Source organism: Clytia hemisphaerica, unplaced genomic scaffold (assembly GCF_902728285.1).
Source record: "Clytia hemisphaerica strain Z4C2 unplaced genomic scaffold, Clytia hemisphaerica genome assembly, whole genome shotgun sequence".
Lineage (NCBI taxonomy): Eukaryota > Metazoa > Cnidaria > Hydrozoa > Leptothecata > Clytiidae > Clytia > Clytia hemisphaerica.
In genome coordinates this window covers 890545-913333 of record NW_027104472.1, presented here as the reverse complement: position 1 = coordinate 913333, position 22789 = coordinate 890545, and the positions used below count along the sequence as shown (strand labels likewise).

At 34.7% G+C, this 22789-nt stretch overlaps 1 protein-coding gene across 1 annotated transcript; it reads right to left on the bottom strand.

The window, feature by feature from the left end:
- Positions 1-506: 506 nt before the first annotated feature.
- LOC136821373 (protein PHTF2-like) lies at positions 507-20538 on the bottom strand. The gene is made up of 19 exons (XM_067077609.1): positions 20142-20538; positions 16111-16170; positions 15551-15614; positions 14704-14800; positions 14051-14159; positions 13104-13139; positions 12727-12824; positions 11942-12243; positions 10377-10712; positions 10113-10198; positions 9487-9636; positions 8845-8915; positions 7799-7895; positions 5065-5196; positions 4447-4601; positions 3660-3756; positions 2479-2574; positions 2010-2135; positions 507-1460 (listed from the first exon to the last, which is right to left on the bottom strand). Exons 1-19 carry the CDS (start codon positions 20184-20186, stop codon positions 1440-1442), a joined length of 2178 nt encoding a protein of 725 aa, XP_066933710.1. The 5' UTR covers positions 20187-20538; the 3' UTR covers positions 507-1439.
- Positions 20539-22789: the final 2251 nt, after the last annotated feature.

Below are 22789 nucleotides of genomic sequence, written 5' to 3'. Positions count from 1 at the left end.
TAAAAGACGGCGGAGTTACTGAGATGATTGGTAGTTCAGACTCGCAAAATCGAGGACGATAAAAGTGCAGATTTACCGTGGTCTTGGGTCAGTCAGGATCTAGAAAAACCATAATCATCTTCGTCGCAAGTGAAAGAAAGAAACTCTTTCGCTAGAGGATGAGCAGAAACTTACTGTTGACATGACATGAGTCTCTCCCATGTCTCGGGATAAAGGTCCAGATAAATTACCTAAATATTACCATAAGAGTAAATTAAACCAAGACAAATAAATCACTTTATAAAGAATGTCTTCCATTTACCAAGACCGTAGGTAACATTGTTATACTGAGAAGGTTGAAATTTAGCATCTATAGCACTGATGATGGTATAAGACCAAAAAGCTTTTATACAAATGTTGTTCTCTTTTCGACCGTAGCCGCCAATTGCCTCGCGGGTATTTCTTTGTCCGTTTTACCACCCTAAAACCGTCCCAGTCTTTTTTTTTGCGGCTAAAGACAATAGAAAAAGTGTTCACAAAGGATCGGATCAAGGTTAGGGTGGTAAATCAAATAATAAAGTGGCACGCACCTGACCGCGCGACTACGGTCGAAAAGGTGTATGTATCGAAATGTATCGAATTCAAAAATTAGCCATCACAGGAAAGTTTATCAAAACTTCGAGGAAGTTAAATAGCAAGGTTTTATAAGGTCTACGAAAACCGCGGTTCTTACGTACGGGCTTGGTAAATGAAAAAGTTTTCAGTCTCAAGAAATAAATACGTTCAAGTCTCAAAATATAAATTAAATGTTTATATCTACTACAGTTAGACTAAGTTAAAGTTCGTTAGTTAGAATATCAAATAAAAATAAAATATCTTGAAAATTCTTAAATATTTTAATAACACAAAGCTTTTTTTAAATATGAAAAAGAAATATATTGACAAAAATGTAATTATTAAACCATTATACAAAAAGAAAAGAAACGAAGAAAAATGTTCCCAGAGAAAACAAGAATATCTAGGAAACCTGCTTGGGGTTAGATGATAGCTAGTATGCCTGAGTATGCCTGGTTGATGCTAATTTGGGTTACTAAGTATAAAAAAACAGGGAAAAAATCGATTGCCAATACATACATTTTTTTTAGTTTGTTGTAGTATGGCCTGAAAATTGAGTTTGTGTTTTCCTCTGGGTAAAAAAAACAACGCAAAAATAAGTCATAACTTTCAAGAAATCATAGTAGGTATATAATATATAAACAGTCAAAATCAACCAGCGATTCCGCAAATAATATTTGAATATTCTAAATGTTTTTTTCTGTTTTATCCAATGACAACATTCAATCCAACCCAGTCAACATAAAAAAAAGACTTATGATATAGTACAGAATGGACTTTCCAGTATCCACGACAACAATAATACATACAAATCAAACCTTCTTGTTGAATCCTTTGTGCCAATTCTACGCCTTAATCTTCCACAGCTAAAACAAAGCAATAAAAAACGCATGTTTAGAATTTCGAATGAATGCTCAAATGTATAAAACGCCAGTATAAAATTGTGAGAATTTACGTCCGATACAGGGATCTTCAACGTTGAGGATCCTCTTTGGTACGATAACCGAAGGACAAACCGGGAGTCCAGTTACCTGAACCTTCCCAAGAAAGATCAATGCTTTAACATAGCAATGAGGTACCAGAAAAAGCTCACTAACAACAATTAGGAGGCTGGTCCTTGTGCAATAGGTACCGAAAAAAAGCTAATACACTTGGGACGAGGGTAATATAAAGTTTTTTAAGCACACTGAAGACAAAGGTGTGAAGAAAGCGATCACTGGCGGATTTAATGGGATTTCAAGATTTATGATGCGGAGGATATGGTTTTTAGGAAAAGGACATACTCCTGAAAAGGATATGAAGACTCTCTGTCATGAATTTCGAGCCCCCTCATATTTGCCATTGAGCATGTCTCGGATCTATAGAGATTTTAGAAAAATTCCGCTTGTTTGTAATGAACAAAACAATAAACATACCCTTAAACGGAATCCAAGGATATCAGACATTACACCAGAGAATAATGACATTACAACCACTCGAGTAATGTTTGATAATAGGGGATTCATTATGAAGCCAGAAATCTTGAATGAACCGTCTAGTTCCTAAAAAAATAAAAGAATCAATCAATCAATCAATCAATCAATCAATCAATCAATCAATCAATCAATCAATCAATCAATCAATCAATCAATCAATCAATCAATCAATCAATCAATCAGTAAATCAATCAATCGATGAATGCTTGAAAAAGTAAGAAACTCCCAGTATTGAAAACTTTCTCCGTTTATCAAAAATAGGATACCGCTAATTACGATATTGAGCACCATTCCGTTGAATTTAAAGTCAGATGTACTTACAATAACCCATTGTAGAGTATAGAGTTTCTGTTCTTCATGCCTACTCTGTAAAAAAGACATATGAAGCTCCAAGGATCTGTAGACTTACCTTTAGAAGATCGGAGGCTAGTTTCAATACATTATTTGCAATGAGTAGTTCCTCTTTCTTTTCAGGGTTCTTTTCCATTTGCAGGTATAAATTGATCTGAATATTAAAATGAATGATGTGTTACTACCAGATGTTTTAAAAATAGTGTACAAGTTTGAAGTTAGCCTGGGAATCCATGCTATGATCTCTTCTTTGATAAACTGATGGCGAAATATATAGCATGGTACGGGCTGAGAGTTTGAATTTCTCAGATCCTAATAACGGTTGAAAACATAGCCAATCAAATTTTGTTATTCTTTTACCGGTCACACTTTCTTAGAGAAAGCGCAACTTTCGAAATTTGGTTTTTATTTTAGTAAGTGAGGACAGAGCTAAATTCGAATTTCCAACTGTAAAAAATGTGAGTCCAATATTGGACTCACAGCTCGAAGCCGTCTTGTGTACATCAAATTATAAAAAAACACACGACGGGTCTCCTGTCTAGTTTGAAGTGAGGTTATGAGAAAATGTCTGTTATAAATCTAAACTTTTCACCATCAGAAAGAGGAAAGGCTAACTTAAGTTTTGAGTGATCATACTTTAAATTTGCTTCACGTGTTCAAAAATTATGCAGAAAATTCGAAAAAAATTCTCTTTCGAAAAAGCGTTACTTTTGAGAAAAAAAGAAATACTACTGTACTAGTCAAGAAAATACATTTTTAACCAATACGATTTTATTATTTCAAGGGAAAATCAAGCACTATGGTTTGACTCTCTTAAAAGATTTTTTTAACTGAGCATGCACGATTAATCTATAGTAAGTTAAACCAAAGTTCCCTGTTTTAGTGTGTACCAGTGACCCACATTGAGACATTTCATTAATTATGTGTCACAAGCAGAAATTACCTTTTTTTAGATAGAAGTATGGCTTTTGAACTTGGTCAAAATTATAAATAGTATTTAGAACTAAAGGCTGTTTGACCTTTCTTCATCAATTCATGATATTCGTCCGGGCGTTTGCCACTACTTTTATTATTTAGATTCAAAAATAGTAATATTTTGTGTCCTTCCGTGTATAAAACATCACGTCATGAATATAACAAATCTCTTGATTTACAGAAGTCAAAATGTAAAATGTGTAGAAAAAATACTGTGGTCTTTACAGGAAGCTTAAACACGCGGTGAAAAATCGTTTAACCTACTTGTTCGGTAAGCAGAATGGAACTGTTTCGATACTTCCTGTTGATATCTGAGCCAAGAGCAATGAACCGAATCAGAAACACGCCCAGTACCAGACCCCTAAAAGTAATAAAAACATTCGTATTTCGAGCAACAATAAAATTCAGTTTGATGAAAGATTAAGTCAAAAGATTAAGTCAAAAGATTAAGTCAAAAAGGTTAGATTTACAGTGAATTCTATCGCTAATTCGAAGTTTAATCATTCGAGTCGTTTCATAATTCGAACGATTCCTTTATAAGTAAAGTGGTTTCAATATGGTATCAAAAAAGTGCACACTTTTCGATTTCTAATGGGCTTTTCCAGAAATAATCCGTGCCCCCCCCCCTGTTGAGGATATAGGATATCCAGAGGGTTAACAATTTTTGTTCAAAAGTGGATACCCAGTGGGTTAAATATGGATATCCAGGGGTAAGCATCTTTATAAGAGAGGATATCCAGGGGGTTGAGCATATTTCTAAGAGTGGATATCCAAGAGGTTTTACTAATAAAGTAGGATATCCAGAGGGTTCGATACTTCGAAAAATCAATATCCTCAACAGTGAGGACAAAAATTTTTTTCTGGAAAGCGCAATGTAAAGAACTTTTGGCTAATTTAACAGACAGAGACTTCCCAGATGAAAAAAATGGTCATAAAATGGTCCTTCCTCTCAGCTTTCATGTCAGTGTAACTAGACTGATTTTGTTAGGTTTACGCATGCTATCAAAAAATTGCACACTTTACGATTTATAATGAAAGGAAGCTTACTTACCATACAGAGACTTCCCAGCTGAAAAAATAGGTCAAAAAATGATCCTTCTGATCACTGATCGATAGAAACTGGACACAGCAAATCACCAACAATAAAATTCCCAAGATGAAAGCTGCAGAGACTATTGTATCCACTGAGCGCTGTGGGCCACGTTTCTGAAGAAGGGTATGGAAAGTAAAAGAAAGTAAGAATATTTAGTTTTTGCTGATTTCAAATATGTTTTCGAATTTTTCATGCCTATTTTGGATCAAAAGTTGCATCAGGTCCATTTCGAACATTTTAAGGCAATTTATCATCTATAAAATGAAATCATTGGGGTTTAAAATTTCTGGCTGGCCGTGGACCCCGTGAAAATAACCGAAAGACTGTCTAAAAAATTGGGATATCCATGCAAAAAATCGAATCTATCTATCTATTTTTGGCCGGGTAGAAAAAATCTTCATAATTTTTCTTTTTCATTTTTCAACTTCATTTTCAACTTTCAGGAAATTTAAAAAATCTTTTATCAAGACTGAAAATTATCTTTCCAACAATGTATTACTTTTCATTGTATCTTTTTGCTTCAAGGGGAACTGCCAATTATTTTGAAGAGACTTTAAATCAAATCTTGTTCTTTACCTTCAAAAAGGATCGGAGTGACAACCATGCTTTGATATTTTTCACTTTGTGTAGTCGAAAGTGTGGCACCTGGTTTCGACGTGCTCGTCGTGTTGATGTCAACGCACTGAAGAATTTCGCATACATGTAACGCTAAGTGAAAAAAAAATAGATAACAAGCAACATGCTGAATGGACCTACCTAATGATTAACATCAGATGAAAATAAGAAAAAAGTGACAATAATTGTACAAAAATTCAGAATGGAAAAATAAAGCTTGTGTGTTGAATAATGTAAAATGGTAAAAAGGAATTTCCCCAAATACGAAAATCACTTAAACCATTCAGGCCCAAAAAACCTTTTAAGCTGTTTTTGGCCCAAATTTGCCCAAAAAAATTTTCCCTTAAAATCTGGCTCCGTCACATTTTGGGCATTGCCATTTTGCATCATTGTGCAAAAAATCAGAAAAAAATTATGAGTCAACATTGAGAAAAGCTATATTTTCTTATTTGGTTAAAGGGAATTTCCCCAAAATACGAAAATCCCTTTTTTAAGGCGAATAAGAATTTTCCGGGAAAAACCACTTCAGCCATTCTTTAGAGAATCTTGCCCTCCATCTTTGTACAAAAAATCAGAAAAAAGTAATGACAGGATTTTACACAAAGTCCAAAAAAACCTATTTTTAGGCAGTTTTTGGCCCAAATTTGCCCAAATATATTTTTTTTCGAAATTCGGGCTCCGTCACAGTTTAGGCATTGCCATTTTGCATCATTGTGCAAAAAATCAGAAAAAAATAATGAGTCAACTTTGAGAAAAGCTATATTTTCTTATTTGGTTAAAGGGAATTTCCCCAAAATACGAAAATCCGTTTTTTAAGGCGAATAAGAATTTTCCGGGAAAAACCACTTCAGCCATTCTTTAGAGAATCTTGCCCTCCATCTTTGTACAAAAAATCTGAAAAAAGTAATGACAGGATTTTGCAAAGTCCAAAAAACCCTATTTTTAGGTAGTTTTTGGCCCAAATTTGCCCAAATAAATTTTTTCTCAAAAATCGGGCTCCGTCACGTTCTGGGCATTGCCATTTTGCATCATTGTGCAAAAAATCAGACGGACGGACGAACGGACATGGGTTAATTTATAGAACCTCCACCGGGGTACCCGGAGGTAGGTCCAAAAATAAAGGATTGGAGAGGTGAGGCAAAATAAATTTGTCTGTAAAGCTTTTTTCACATGCACGTAAAATTTTACTTTAGACCTTACGGAAAATCGTTCGTAAGGCTGTCTTTCGGGAATTTCCCGACATTATGTAAAGTTTTTGTTGATTAAGAGGGTCTTACGTGACTTTTCCTTCCGTTCAAAACTTTTTGAACGTAAGCAAATTCTACATAAGGCCTTAAAACACTACGTAAGCTTAGGGGAATTCCCACCCTTCAAGGTCTTGAGTAAAATTTTACGTACATGTGAAAAAAGCTTAAGAATTCGTGATATTCCTGACGTAATGTTTTCATGTTTTCATCCAAAAAAGACCGGGTTTGCCATTAATTTTGAATTTAAACAATAAAAATAGTGGCGTATGACCGTGCTATTTTGGGTATTTCCGTATAAAAAATTAAGTCATGGATATCAAGAAATCTAGAAGAAGTTTCACTATCTCCATCCCATGTTAAAGAATTCATATTTTCTGTCCGGGAGTGTGTGTCATTAAAATTTCATGATAAAATCTCTGAATTTTTACCAAAAAATCTACGGCGGTTGTCTCTCGAAAAATGACCTCTAGACAGCTCTAGAAAAGCCCAATCTAGCATATCAATTACATAAGGATCCGAATATCAGAATCTTTTGTCAACCTCAAAACTTAAAGCTGAAAGGTTCAGGCCAGAGAAGCTATAAGAACATGAGGTTGAAATCAAGTGAAAACCTGAAGATCAATTCAGTCTCAGGTTCCAGAAATTACTTAAAAAATACCGATCCTCCCTAAAGTTTCGAATAATCAGAACATAACACAATAAACCTGACCCAAAATTTACTACCTTTCGGGCCCTTGTTACCCCAGCCCCAATTAAATTGGTGTTATTTTGTTTGTAATAAGGGCTGGCGTAAGGGATCGGAATTAAATCGGGGCTAAAAATGGAAAAAAGAGCTTTAAGGTAATAAGGGCCGGGGTAAAAGGGGGGGATGAGCTGGAGTTTTTATAAGATACTTCACTAATTGGTCATTTGAAATAACAGAGCAATAAAATCCTTTGTCTCAAGATTCAACCATCAACCGAATCATCGAAAACCTTGTAAAAACTCCAGCTTGACCCAAAAGGGGCCGGCGTAAGGGATTGGAATTAAATTAGGGCCAGGCTCAAAGTGGAAAATGAGCTTTGGCGTGATACTCTTAGGTTCCAAATAAACGCCCCCCCCCCCGCTTGTTAATTTTTCGAAAATTTTCCAACCCCCCCGGACCTTATTAGGACCCCCCGTTTATTAATCTCTAAGAATATTTTCAGCTGTCAAAGAGAAGGCCCCTTATTTTGCTCTAAATAGCCTGATTTTAGCCTATTTTTACCTTATTTTTGGGTTTCAGAAGTACAATTTCCAACCCCCCCGGCAATTAGGTCCCCCCCGTTTATTAAAATCTAGAAAATTTGCCAACCCCCCCCCGTTTAACCCCCCGTTTATTTGCGAACCCCGTTTATTGGAACCTAAGAGTAAGGGCCGGCGTAAAAGAAGTAAGTAAATAAGTTAATCCTCATAGCAAAAGCGCATACCTTTTTGTAAGTACCCTCAGCAACACACAACATGAAGAAAAGACAAAAAGATGAAGCGATTCGACCAATCACAGCAATCACTATCACAACTTTGGCTCTACAAAAGAAAATGCAGTTCAATGCAATATTCTAAAGACTGTCATGGTGGCCACAGAATTATTTTTTTCAAATTCCAGGACTTTCAAGGACTTTCAAGGACAAATTTCGACTTTTTCCAGGACTTTAGATCATCAAATTCCAGGATATTTCAGGACAAAATAGCATTAAACAGAAAAAATCAAGGATTTTCCAGGATAAAAAAATAAAATATTACTATCTCAGCAAGGAAAATATCAAATGATTTTTCCAATTTTAGAATGCGAAACGAAAAAGTCGATTGAAAAAAAAAATATATTCAAAGAATTTAGAATATCCAGGACATTCCAGGACATTTTAAAAAATTACAAGAAATCCCAGGAGTTTCAAGGACTTTCCAGGAGAAAACATTAATTTCAGGATATTCCAGGAATTTCCAGGAGCGTGGCCACCATGACTGTTGTCAGCAGCATCTCGAGCCCAGATCTTAAACTTTGACCGCAAATCAAATATTATTTTAGAGGACAATTAAAAGGTAGGTGGGGATCGTCTGGTATAGATCTTTAAAGGGACTGCATTTCTCCAAAACATTTCTATTTATCCCAGTAAAATATCTTTGTCAAAATAGCCAATTTTCTAAAAAACCTGAATCCTGTGAGGCAACTGCATTCTGTGGGTCAGGGTGAAAGTACTGCAGTAGCGAAAAAAATCTAAATTTGCGTCAAAACACTAGATAGACTTCTTTTTTACGAAATTCATCAAAGTGGAACCCACAAGGGAACGGAGAATAAATGATCCCGTTTTTTGGTGAGTTATTGCTACTGCAATGTCAATGGAATTCGACATCTTAGGGCATGTTAGTTTGTTGGTTATTTCAAATAAGAAAATGATCACAAAAAAATATTGAAGAGGTAAAACAAACAAACAAACAAACAAACAAACAAACAAACAAACAAACAAAACCCACTTACTGAATGGTCGGCCCAACGAGTTGGAGGAAGATTGAAACCATTCCATCCCAAGTTTGAACTTGACGATATAGCTAAGGTAAAGAAAAAAGTAGTAACATAAAGATGCAACTTTGTTTATATGAGCTAAAACTAACCAGGGGAGTGACATCGTTGATGATACAGGGTCTAATATAGACAGGAGAACCGTCCTGTATTTTTTTAATCTGATGTATACAGGACGGGTATGACCTGTGAGGCAGATTTCTGGCCTCAAAAGATTTACAGCGGGAAATTCGAATTTAGCGCTGTCCTCACTTACTAAGATAAAAACCAAATTTCGGAACTTGCGCTTTCTCTAAGAAAGTGTGACCAGTAAAAGAATAACTCTCAGCCCATACCATGCTATATATTTCGCTATCAGTATATAGAATAACAAATTATAGCATGGATCTCCAGGGTAGGTCTAATACAGAGCTCCATCATAGTTAATGACAGGAAAGGATATCCCAAACGCATTTTTTCACCCTCGTTTCACCCGGTGAGCATTATTCCTTGAACGGTAGCCGGGTCTGTGGAATTAACTGGCTTTACAAATTGATATACATTAAATATTGACCGTTACTTATTTTACTGATTAGAGTTTTAATCCAAAAAAATATTTACCTCGCTTGCCGCTTTAGTACATGTGATGTCTGCGTGTTTACCAACTTGTGATTTGTATACACGAAACAACATGGGAAGCATACCAATCAAAAATGCTGACATCAGCGAAAATTTCACATAATCAGATCCAGTATGATTCATTCGAATTTCCTGAGAAAAACGTACATCTATTTATGGCGTGAAACTTAAAAGGTAATGTTTTGAAAAATCGAAAAATCGATTTTAAAATATATATCTAATGGTACATTCAGGAAATATAAATCGGGTAAAATATGCAAACCGAATCACAGTTTATTCATAAATTTCCGAAAATATTACATTACAGCGTCGTGGCAGCACAATTTACATTGTGTTTCATGCGCGTCAGAAATTTCAAAACAAAATGTAGCATGTCAAATTTTATGCAACTATTTTGTGTAATTGCATTGCAAAACCTATCAATGCACCCTTAGCAGTACAATGAGATTGCTTGTAATTTTGGCAACCAAGTCATGACTACCCATTCATTTGATTCAGGAAAGTTATAACCGTAGCGTTTTTTACCTCTCAAATGATTCAGTCCCATTGGTTTAAAAGTACTTTACATGACTTATACCGTTTCGAAGAAAATAGATCTAGAAACTTACCACTTGATTGACAACTTCTAAACCAATCTCATAAAACGTCAATTTCAGTTTCTTGAATGAATTCCCAGACCAAATGGACACAGTAACTGAAAATGGGATATTAAAATGAGCGATATTATAACAATAATCACTGATTTAATGACAAAGTTAGGGTGTGTAAGTCAATTTCGAACAAAAAAATGTAACGTATTAAAAGCCAAGTTTAAAAGTCGCTCTTTCTCTTTCAAGGAGGCCAACAAAGGTTTATTTGGAACACAGACTTACTTTTATCGCTACTTCCTGGTCTTGTCATAGCGCTTGGTACGGCATGCACCAACTTGTTATCGGACGGAGTTGCATTATTCAGGCTCAACGGACTCCGAAAAAGTTCCACCATCTCCGTCATTTGCTCCTCGTTTTCCGACAATGTTGACGACGAACCCGACGAGTCGGTTGATTCATCGCTAGATGATGATTCGTCGGCTGTCGCAGAAATAGATGTTGATTGGTTGAAATTTTGACGTTTGTTTGGTGATGAGCGTTGCGAAGATTTTGTCGGCGGCGATGTAATTTTTTCTACGTTTTCGGTGGGTTGATGAGTCTCGATGTCTTCATTTGAATCTGTATATCAAGAAAAATGTTATATGGAATTTTAACGAATGTTCGATATGTGATGCAATGAAAACAATGGATTCTCATTCGGGTTTCAATAATTGACAAAATCTTAGATCCTTGTGAGTGTAAGTGTAGTGTAAGGTGTCTGATACAATATATATCCCGACACTTAACTTTAAAGGTAACAACCATTTGTTAGTTAATTCATTGAAAGTGTTTGAAATTGGAAATCGGAATCAGAAATCAGAAATGCTGTATAAGCCTTCACCCAAGAGTAAAAACACACACCGCTCCGGTTGAACTTTCTCCCGCAGTCGTTATGAAAACACGTTGGTACAAAGCCCAATGAAGATGGAAAATCTATTTCTCTAAGCTAAAAAAATCCAATGAGGATGATTTTGGAGTGAAATACTTTACATTGAAATTTTCCGAGTCGATTTCCGATTATTTGGGGTGAAATTTCGGCCAAATTTTCCAGTCGGTCGGGTATCACATCAGGTTTGTGGATAAAACCCTGGGGTTTCTTTAGCTAAGGTATACAGTAGCAAGGGTAGCAGGCGTCCCCCCTTCTCTTTTGAGAGGTTTTTACTTACACCAAATAGCAACAGATCACAAATTTCTCTGACGTATAGAAGAGGAGAACAAACTGTTCTAAACAATAAGAAAAAAAGAACAGAAAATACAAAACTCATAAAACAATATATAATACACAACAATAAAATATGGAAATTATGGTACACGCTTTTAATCTTTATCTATAATATCTTCAACACACCCCGTCCCGAGAAACGTAAAACCATTGCCATTGGGCCACGTTTAATAATAATACAACAATGGCATACGACGTTAATACAGCGATCAATCTTTGAAGCGTGGGGAGATTGGGTTCTAGTTTTCAAGGAAGGAATACCGTCAAAATACCTGAAGTCGTTGACATCTTTATAGATGATAGATTTTGAGTTCAATTCCTTGTAACTTCATTACCAAACCCTTTAGAAGCTGACCGCACCACTAAGGGTTGACAGACGTATTTCAAGCGTTTGAGGATGTTAGAATTTTTGTAGCAAAGTTGATGATGACGGTCATTTAAAATGTGTAAAATGTCAAATGAAGTGCTTGAAACAAGGCCCGCAATGTTTTTATGTACCCCTAGAAGAAAGGATTATTAAATGACTTTTAGATATAGAATAAAAGCGTGTACCAAATTCCTGAAAGATTAGAAAGAACTGACTGACCTATGGATTTGCTAGTAACAATACGCTTCCTGACCTCGTACCCGAGTGAATTACTAGCGCCTTGGAGGCACCTTTCAGGGTGACTAGCTTTGCACAAGATCGAATTTTCATCATCACTTTCCAGTTTACGCTCAACGCTCTCCGCGCGACTGGAGTGTCGTTCAGGGCTTGTGTCATTAGGCCTTCGGCCATCGTAGCTTTCGATCCCTTCATCGCTGATTGTGTCCGCATTGCGTTTGATAGTTACATTTTTACTGCTTTTCTTTCTGTCTTTTCCGCGTCCCGGTCGTTTGGTATCATGGCTAAGATAAGGAAAACAATTCGTTAATAACGTTATATGGACGTTAGATAGAGTCGATGTTTTACGAGGATAGCCAAGATTCTAAGACTTAAGACAGCCTCTTAATTGTATTTAAGGGATATACGACCAGCTGGCTCGACTATCTATGAACTGAACGAAACATTGGAAGGACCGGGAATTCGAACCGGTAATCCTCCGGTTTGCAGTGCTGACTCCTCAGACCACTCGAATATCGCTGACATAAATCGGAATAATTATGGCGTTCAGTGACAGCTCAGTATAGGCTCAATTACAGCGAGACGAATTATATTTATCATATAGTCTCTATAGAACCATTGCCTTATGATCAACAATTTGTTGCAGTGAAGCGTGTATCACTAAAATACTAAATGTTATAGCAAAAAAAAATCAGTGGAATTCCGGCAGCTTAGTGTAAACTCCACTTTATCAGTTTATTATTTATTAATGGCAGTGTAGGTAGTACCTTCTCTTCTTGTTGGTTTTCTTTATCTTATGAGCCATCGGCTTGGTGAAGTTAGATGAAACAACATGGATATACAACTCCCCTACTAATATCAACGCCTAAGGTCGAAGCAGAAAATAATGACAATGTAACCAGGCTCTTAGCCTTTTTAACATTTTCTCGGTACCCGCTTGTGCTATACTTATATAATAGTTTTTAAAGATAGAAAGTGTGAATTGAAAAATTTAAAAGCGAGAATCGACTTTTTGATTAAATGAATGGGTAAAACTTTTGGTGTGAATGCGCCAATTTTCCTTTTCTTCTCCTTCCAAATTTGCGCAAAATTTTTCTGATAAAATGTTACATTTAGAAAGAGCTGAAAATTAAACATTCTTTACCATGATCGGCACAAAGGCTTCTGGCCAAGTTATATCCTACAGAAATGAAGAAAAATAAATTACAAAAAAATAAGCCGTCAAAATATGGCTAGAATTAGAACAAAGCCCGAAAACAAAATCTTAAACAAACCCAATATCCAACTAAAATCTTCTATGTGATGATTTTAATATTTTGGTCGTTTCATTATTATTCAATTTGAATATCAAAGTGTTCGAATAAAGTTCGAGTTCAAGGTCGAAGAAATTCTGAAGCAATTAAAATTAACTATGTGGGGAAATTATACTTTTGGTTTCTAGCCCTTTTACTCTTCTCTCCCAAATAGACGTCTCCATGCTAATTAAATTTGAATATTACAACATCATATGGCAGTGTAAATCGACCTTCAAAAGGAATAAGTTTATCAAAAATTGTCAAAATTATGGGTAAAATAGTCACCCCCTCCCCCTTCTTTTTCCATCTCTCTCCCCGGCCTCCCCATCTATTTGTAAGACAAGATAAACAGGAGGGAGAAAGAGACCCCAGTACACGTTTTTTTTTTATTAGAACACCTAAAATTTGGCTGAGCCTGGATGTGCTTATTATTTTAGCAATTTTCAGCCTTAAATGTTCTTAAACGCGTTCTTAATTTTTCAGACTACTCTAAATCGACAATATCATGCAAAATAAAGAGCATATAAAATTGGTACAATCTGGACAAAATTTGACTCTCGATTTTAGAAAATCCATGCCTAAGTTGGGTTAAAACTGCTTGAAAAGAGGAAAAAATTGTAGTTTCTTGTCATTTTTTTCCAAACTGAGGCTGGGCATGTTCTTACGATGTTCTTAATTTTTCGACGAATCTCAGCCTAAATGTTCTTATAAACTGGGTTCTAATAAAAAAAAAAACCGTGTAGTCTACAACTAGTAGTAAAAAGTAGGGGAAAACCCCAGTAGTCAATACACTAACCACAAGTGATTCATCTGCTTGGTAAACAAAATAAATTACCAAACCAAAAAGCTGCAGAAAATAAAGACTCATAAACATCCAAACCCATTGTGTGATTTGTGACTTCCACCTAGAAAAAAATCGAGGATCATTACGGATATTTAGCCGAATTCAACTTTTATTTTAATGGTCCGCACTTAAGTCTCTGTAACTCAATAATAGCGAGTTTATGTATTTGCGCTTTTGAGGACGGTAGAGTGACTGAAGCGATTTGGAATAACCCGCAATTCTGACCCGAAAAATCGAGGGCGGTAAAATTGCTGATTTACCGTCGTCCTCAGCTGGTCAGGATCTAGTCAAATTAGAACCTTACCGTCTCCGTCGCAGAAAAACACGCATACATAAACTGGGTAATAGCGTAGATTAAACGCTTTTTTTTATAAGAACCAGTAAATTTTTGGCTCAGGCTGATGTCCTTAATATAATATGCTTATTTTCTTTACTTGAAAACTTGAAATGTGTTAAAAATCTGTTAAAATTAGTGCTTTTTCAGCCTCATGTTCTTATTATAAAGAAGCGTGTAGTACATTAGTGATCTCTACAGCAATGAATTTTGAAATTTCCCTAGATAACGGCTCTGTTTACAGACAATTAAAAGTTTAAAAAGCTTTTACCAGCTGTAATAAATTGGGAATAAGATGATCTTCAGGAGTCCACTGGTTGTTACTTGCGTCCAATGATATCCAGGTTTAGACTTTGTAAAGGAAGAGCCTGTGACAAAACAAAAAGGGAATTATGGGATGCTTGAGCAATACATGTTGTTTTTTTTTACAAGCAAGTGTCTGTCCCTACATCAGGCTCGCATTATGCTTAGCATTCTATTGTTCTCAAACAATAGAGCCATTGTTTAGGTACCAAATACTGAGCCTGCATATGCTTATAAACGTTATGCTTATAAAAGAAAAAACATGTAGGCTGAGTGGCTTCAAGTTTTATTTTTTATAATCGTAAACAAGCAAGTAAGCAGCCAGATGATACACTGGAGCCGTTTATAATCATACAGTAATACAGTTAACTTTCTCTACCCAGCTGGCACACAACGTTGTTTCAACGTTCATCAAACATTTTATGGACGTTGTGAACGTTAGATAAACGTTAAAAGAACGTTGTGTGCCAGCTGGGTAATTCAATCTTCATAGGATCAAAAATTTTCTTTGAATTAGAGAAAGATCCAAATTACAGAGAGTAATTTAAACCGGTTTTCATCAGCTGAGGGGAGCAATATTTTAAGCTCGAATAAGAACAGAGTTTCGAATTAGAGTGAGTTGACGGTATATATGTTATATGACTATTTTACGGAAAAATGTTAGTTCGTATAAATAACTGGAAAAAAACAGTCTTATGAGAGATCCAGCTTGCCACACAGAGCTGTAAAATACTTGCCAGCCTTTGGTTAAAGTTATCTTTAGTGAAGATTGTAGCTTGACCTGAGGCCCATTGGTAATAGAAAGAAAGGTTTACCTCGAAGCAAATCAACATCCAGTAAGTCTGTGGGTAGTTTAGCGTCACTGGAAGTTTTGTCAATCTGAAAAAAAAATTAAAACATCTAAAAAACTTTCAAGTTAGAAGATCAAAATCTTTTCTAACAATGATACAAACTTCCAAGTTTGGGGAATCTTAGAAGGTTACTTAAAAGATGATAAAGTTAACGTGGAAAAATTCATTTCTCAAACAACTTTCTCTAAAAGAAATTGTGCAGCGAGAAGCAATGATCTGATTTTCTGCACTCTTTTCGTAACTTTAGATCGGATTCTGTGACTTAAAGTATAAGTTAGAAACTTAAAAGTATTGGACTCTGGAGTCATACCCAACAACTAATAACTAATGATTAAGCGGGTCTTTAACCTTTAGAAAAATAATATTAGATCCAACCTCGCTCCCTGCGTATTCTCAGCTTTTTGATACTTATTGATAGTGCCAGATAAAATTCTCTGGCGTCAATCAGTAACGTAAGTAAAGCCTAGAATACACGGGGACGAGGTCGTCTGAGATCCATTTTAAGATTTGTTGTAAATTATTACCTGTGGTATGGACTGCTTCTCCACTATAATTTCCCAATTAGCTTTATCGTATGTACCAATCTGAAAAAAGAAAGAAAGAAACATAATTCAAAAGAAATAACAACTTAATATATTACTATTAACGAATATTACTAGGCAAGTATTTAACAGCCTTGAAATTAGCACGATCTGAAATTAACACGAATTTTTCTACTTTTTCAAGGAAACAGCGGCTGGTTTTAATTAAGGGTTTTTTTTTAACACGAAATTTTTCAATTCGTGTCAATAAAATGACTAGTAATGTTCGTGTAACAAGGTAGTCTCCTTATAATACAGTAATATGGGTGTTATATGATAATAAGATAATTGTTACGGCATAATATCAGTTTTACTCTTCCTTTATTTTTTATGTGTTTTTTATTCTGACTAAAAAAACCGTCTAGCATGCTGGATGCTATATTTTCCAATATCTATGTTTTTGTAATAACATGGTTTAGAGGGTGATTTGGGATTAATAACCCCGAGGTTCATTGAAAACATTGAAAACGAGGGGTTATTAATCCAAAATCACCCGAGAATACCATGTTATTCCGCGTTAATTATATGGTCAAAAAAAGAATTGAAGAACACTCAATCGCTATTCTTTTCGAAACTTATAAAAACATTCGAAACAATAAAAAAACATTCGACTGACACTCTTACTTTGATTGGCTTAAAAATTTCGTACGATATTTTCTTAACCAATCAAAATATCGTACGATACTTTTCTTTCAACCAATAGAAATTTTTGTATTCATTAGGGCGATTACAAAAAAGCGGGGCTATTACGGATTTATCGCCCCGCTCGTCCTTTACAAATCTAAGCTAATTTGTAATAAGGCATATAATTACTCCAAAAACAACCTTTCAAATCGTATACAACCATGACACAGGTTATTTTTTCCATACGCAATTCGCAAATCTACAGGGTGTCCGGAAAAAAAGGAAAAAGCCAAAACAGATATACAAATTAAAGTAGAAATTTAATGTCATCGCGCTTTCTTTTTGTTAAAACACAATATAAATCACAAAAATATATCTACTTTTGACATGTTATGAGCTTCTCTTTTATTTCAGAGCGCCCTGTACTAACCATCTCAGAAATCTTGTAAACAAAGATGATGTCGTTAAAGGATCCAAACAACAGCAGACATACGCTAGCATCGCTAAAGATGAGCTAAAGAAAATAGACCAAGATATAGAATCAAAGCAACAACAGACATACGCTAGCATTACTAAAGATGAGCTAAAGAAACAAGAGGTAAAGATCAAGAATTTCATCAAAGAAGAGAAAGAAGAAGAACGATGGTTAAACTTAACAAAGTACAATATCATTGTTCACAACCTCGGAGAGAACAAAGATGAAGACCTAGAAGAACAACGTGTAGGTGATAAGGATTATGTTGAAGAAGTTGTACAAAACCAAATGGGATTAAAGGTAAACATCGTCAGCGCAGAAAGAATAGGAGCTCGGAAGGACGAAATGTTCAAAACAAAAAGATGGCGACCCTTGAAAGTCGTGCTAAAGAACGAAGAAGAGAAACGTCATATTCTGGCATCAGTCCACAAATTAGAGAAAGACGAATTTAGAGTATCCGACGATTTTTCGAAGAAAGAACGCGAAACCATCAAAGAGTGGCATAGGAAGGCAAAGGAGAAAACAGAATTACAAAAGGATGGCAGCTGGATATATAAGGTTAGAGGAAGTCCTCGGACAAAACTCTACTTTAAGAAGATCTATAACAAACCTGTTACTGAAAATGAAATATTGTAAAGACGACTGGTTAAGAGGCCCACCGTGCGCCTACAACTGTAAAATTGTAAAATGTTAAGCATGATTATTTCATAGAGGTCGATAGACCTGAGAAATATATTACTGTAAATTAAATTAAAATTAAATTAAATTAAAAAAATTAGAAAGGTCTGCTAGGTCCTTGACCGAGGGCCACTTATTGCTTTTTGATAGACTGGATGGCGCTGATAAGTAGCCATAGCTTGCGCTGCTATCGACATATTAAATTATATATCGTTACTTGCAACACCAATATTTGTCCCTTTTTAGAGACGGACAATTTTAAATAATTTATAAAAAAGGTCAATTGGTCAGGTCAGGTCAGGTCAGGTCAGGTCAAATTTTTACTTTTTCAATTATTCAAAAATCTATTGCATAAAAATCGCTACAATTCTATAACTATATAAAACGTTACTTAGTGCAATTCAGATTATTGATTAACTCGTACCAGAATAAATCTCGATAAAACATCCTTTCATTACTGCCCTTAACTTTGGGGATGTGCCGTTGATTACTCAGTACCTGGAGTGTATCTAAAGTTTAACAGAGCGTAGTACTACGTCAATTTGAAATTTCCGTAGATATTGGGTCCGCTTTACAGTCAAGCCGCCAATGAGATCCTGAATGGAGTTGAAATACCAAAACCCTTTATACATCAAAGCTCTCTAAACGGACACCCTGCAAGGGATTATTGCCTTTACAAATGCAATCTAATATATAAGGACTAGTTTTTCTCTTTGGCTAGGAACTAAAAGGGGATGAATAAGGTACATTGCTCAGAAGGCACAACTAGTTATCCACCCGGGCTTTCAATTTCAATACTAAGGGGAGACTATGGAATACTTAGCAAATTATTTTACCCCTGGACAAGCATCGAATCAAACCCCTTGGTCATTGAAAATGACGGTTTTACGAAAATTTCCAATACCCATGGAGAATATTTCCCATGAATAACGGATTTTCTTTTTTTTGGAAGAGCCTATTAACATGGCTTGCTGAACTTATAGTTTATCTCTACATCAAATTCAGCCTGTGTGTGGCCGTTCGGCATTTTAAAAAGGGCTTAACAAGACAATGGTATTTTCAAAAAAGAGAAGTAAAAAGATTATTAACTGTTCATTAAGAAAATCATTATCGCATTAGTGTAGACTCGTTAGCCTTCGTTAGTCTTTCTCTCCGAAGTCATTAGTAAGTTAGTTGTGGTCAATTGATTGATTGATAGCAAGAGGAAAAGGAAATTCCATTTTCAAAAACTGTATCAATTTTCACTGATCGGATTTTCTTAAAAGGGTAATGTAGGAATGTCGAGTATTTTTATCAGCTGTAGTAATTCCTCTATTGTTCATTGTTCATTGTGCCAAAATTTTAATGAAGCACTGTAATTATTGCCCAGGAATTCGGACATTTGGAAAGTGTTCAAAAATCATGACATATGGTTGAGCTGAGTAAACAAGACCACCGCCTAAGAGAGGTTTCAACAGATAATTTTGACAATTTTTCTTTGAACATTCCATCCAAAAAATACACGTTTTTTATAAGAGCAAACTATATAAGAACACGAGGCTTCGATGGTCAAAATATTAAGAACAAGTTAAAAGCATTTTAAGGCTTTACGGATTCTATAACACCCGATTTCTTAGGAAAATAGACAAAAATACTCAAAAAATGGCGAAAATGAGAACATGTTAAGAACATTTTTAGGTTTAAATCTCAAAAAGTTAAGATCATCCCAAGGCTTCAAAAATTTTGGATGTTCTTATAAAAAAACGTGGATTCATGTTCCACTCGAACGATTAGGGAAAAATATGCCGTTTGAGCAGAAATATTTTTTAAATTTTCTTAATATCATATTTCTTATATTTAAAACATTCACATTCCCCCTGGGGGTGTCAATATTGCATTCAAATTTTGATATGACAGAGAGTAAAACAATTCACTAGCAAATTGCTGAAAATGTAAATTAGGCCTGAGATCCTTTAAAAAGCAAAAATGTAAAAAACACTGTAAAATACCTTTCTATAGTTGGACAAATAATATGTTTGCTAAAAATTTCATGAAAAAAAGTTGCTCTCCCCTAGTCTCAATGTTGGAGACTTATGCGAAAAACCCGTCAAACATTGGGGCAAGGGGAAAAGTTACATTTGTAAATGTATTTTTTTTCTCTCTGTATTGTGGTTAAGACTCACCAAAGAAAAATTGATAACAAAAAAATACGACATACCTTTTTCTGAAATGTGTGTATAGCTCCATCAAAACCAAGATCCATATACTCAAGCGAAATTCGATTTCTTTATTCTCAAAATAAAACTAAACTGATTCTTGATTACAAAATGTAATTTGAATGAAGTAAAATTCTTTTGAATAGTTCAGTACGTCTCTTAATCAATAAGCAATCAATAATCAAAAATCCACTCGTTCAGTTATTCTTAGGGATCTTGATGTATACCTAATACCAATTTAACCAACATTTAGTAGCGAGCTTGACACGTCGATAGATATAAATGATGTAAATGGACCATGCAGTGTCTTTTGTATACAAATTCTTATAACAAGGTATTTTCTTTTGTTGGATGCGGTAATCTTTCACTCTTTAATATATTGTCCTTTCTATTGATTCCCTTTTTGAAATAGAAGAAAAAAATCATGATATGGTGAGATTAAATACAAAGAATTTTGAAAGGAATTTCTTCTGACATCTAATTAGTGGTCGTGTTAATGACCTTGCTTATTCATGATGAATTTCTAATATAACCTTTTTACTTAAAGGAACTGAGATAAAGGCTTCATGTTTCTTATAAAAAATATCGTTTTTTTGCGAAGAAGAGTCAGCCACGTTCTAAGATTCCAAGGTTTTATATTCACATAAGGTTTCCCGTTTGATATCAGACACATACAGTGTCTGCCTATTGTTATATTATGCTTATATAAGCAAAAAAATGTTTTTCTTTTTCTCTCTCTGACCTATCTTGCTCCACATCCGTATCAATTCAATGCTGGTGAATTAAAATTGACGAGTAAGCAAACGATATCACCCTTACTTAAAAACAAAACCATGATTCTAGCGTTCATTACATTAAGACTATCTGGATGATAGTCCTGAGATTCTATTGCTTTTAAAGAAATATATTTAAAAGTTTAACAATAGATCCATTGTTTAAATCGACTTATACTTGCTAAATCTTGCTTATTTTAAAGAAGCAACATGGGTACGGCGACCTCAAGTTCAACCATGAAAAGGTCACTTCTGTCAAAGCTAATCTTTCCAGAACTATAATCAACTGTATGCAGATTTCTTGAGGGATCACTGACAGACTGAGTTGACTTGCACTATAATCCTAACATAAAATTCGTGTGAAGATTTGCCAAGCCAAAGGTCACTGAAAGGTGAAGGTTAAAACAATTAACTTTGGAAAATGAAATAATGTCTGAGATTAAACAGAACAGATTCACGCGACTACAGTAGGTTTCTCGTGATTTTTAAAAGCTTCATGTCTTACTCTAATGTCAGAAATTTTCGCGTCTAAAATTTTCACAATCTTCGCGAATTATTTCCCCGTGAAAAACTTCATCAAGTCAAATTCGCGAAATTAACGAAATAGTTAATTCGAAAAGTTTCGCGAATGGCCTGATTTGCGAAATTTTCTGGCCTGGAACATTTCTGACATTTAAGTCGACTTCATTCATAAAAGTCACTTCTTGAAAACAGTTACTGTGAAGCTCTACAGTGTAAGATTAAAGAAGTGCACGTGATGACTACGACATCTAATAAAAGTTCTAGATAAGATGTACTTTTTATCTTTCCAAAAACTGAGAAAAAAAACGACTATGGGTGAATTTTCAAATAATCAATTCACGTGTCAGTTACACTACATTTCTTATAATGGACATTAGAGATCGATTACATAACATAAATGCAATCCTGTTTTGTTGAAATAGAAAGTTATGATAGGAATTTGTATAGCAAGTCCAAAATAAAATCATTTCTCTCGTTATTATTACCACTTACCACAGAATACGGCCAAAAAATTAAAAGCAATAACTTTAACAGCCGAGCACCGGCAAAAGACACACAACGCCTTCGAGTTACTATACTATGTGTTTCAGTTTTAGCAATTACTCCATATAATTGCAAAAAGATACCTATTTCTAAAATTGGCCAAAACCTAGAACAAATTATCAAAGACAATCTCAGCCTTCGATTTCAGAAGATTTCAAGAAAGTACTAATTTTAACAGATTTTATAAACCTATTTTTAGCCTTTTTAGTTTTTTAGTAAAGAAACTGAGCATATTCAGAACATTGTAAGAACATTTTATTTTAAAAGCCTTAAAATTTCAAATAAGTAAGAGCAGCCCAGCCTGAACCAATACTTACTGGTTCTTATAAAGACAAAAGCGTGATATCATGATACCAACAGAAAAAGAACAGTCGAGCCACAAAAAACATTACAAAACAAAAACAAGAGGAAAAAATGTATCGCACCTAATTATTTCCTGTAGCAGAATAGGATGCTTGTTGATGTAACTCAACCAACAAAGTGAAAAGACTGAAGATTCAAAGATTTGAATAAAAAAGTTACACCAACCACATTAGATCAAACAATAATTTTGATATTTTGTAAGCCGTAGGATAACGATAAGACACTAGTACAAGTTTTTATTTAGGACAAGAACTTAAATAAAGTGAGCTAAAGAAGTTTAAAACAGTTTAACACAGTATTATCGTTTTATTTTAAGTAAAATGTCAAGAAGCTTTTACTTAAAATACATAAAGAAAAAATATAAAGCTCTTTATAAAACTCAACTATTTTCATTGAACTTAAGTTGTTGTAAATTATTTTGCACGTGATGTGCTGTCGGATTTACTAAA

What these genes read in the sequence shown, in the direction of transcription:
- LOC136821373 (XM_067077609.1), bottom strand. Translation starts at nt 20,186, where the DNA reads ATGGATCTTGGTTTTGATGGAGCTATACACACATTTCAGAAAAAG. An exon ending in AAGCAGATGAATCACTTGTG is followed by an intron (nt 13,140 to 14,050) that starts GTTAGTGTATTG and finishes TCATTTCTGTAG; the next exon opens with GATATAACTTGGCCAGAAGC. An exon ending in ACCAGGAAGTAGCGATAAAA is followed by an intron (nt 10,199 to 10,376) that starts GTAAGTCTGTGT and finishes TCCCATTTTCAG; the next exon opens with TTACTGTGTCCATTTGGTCT.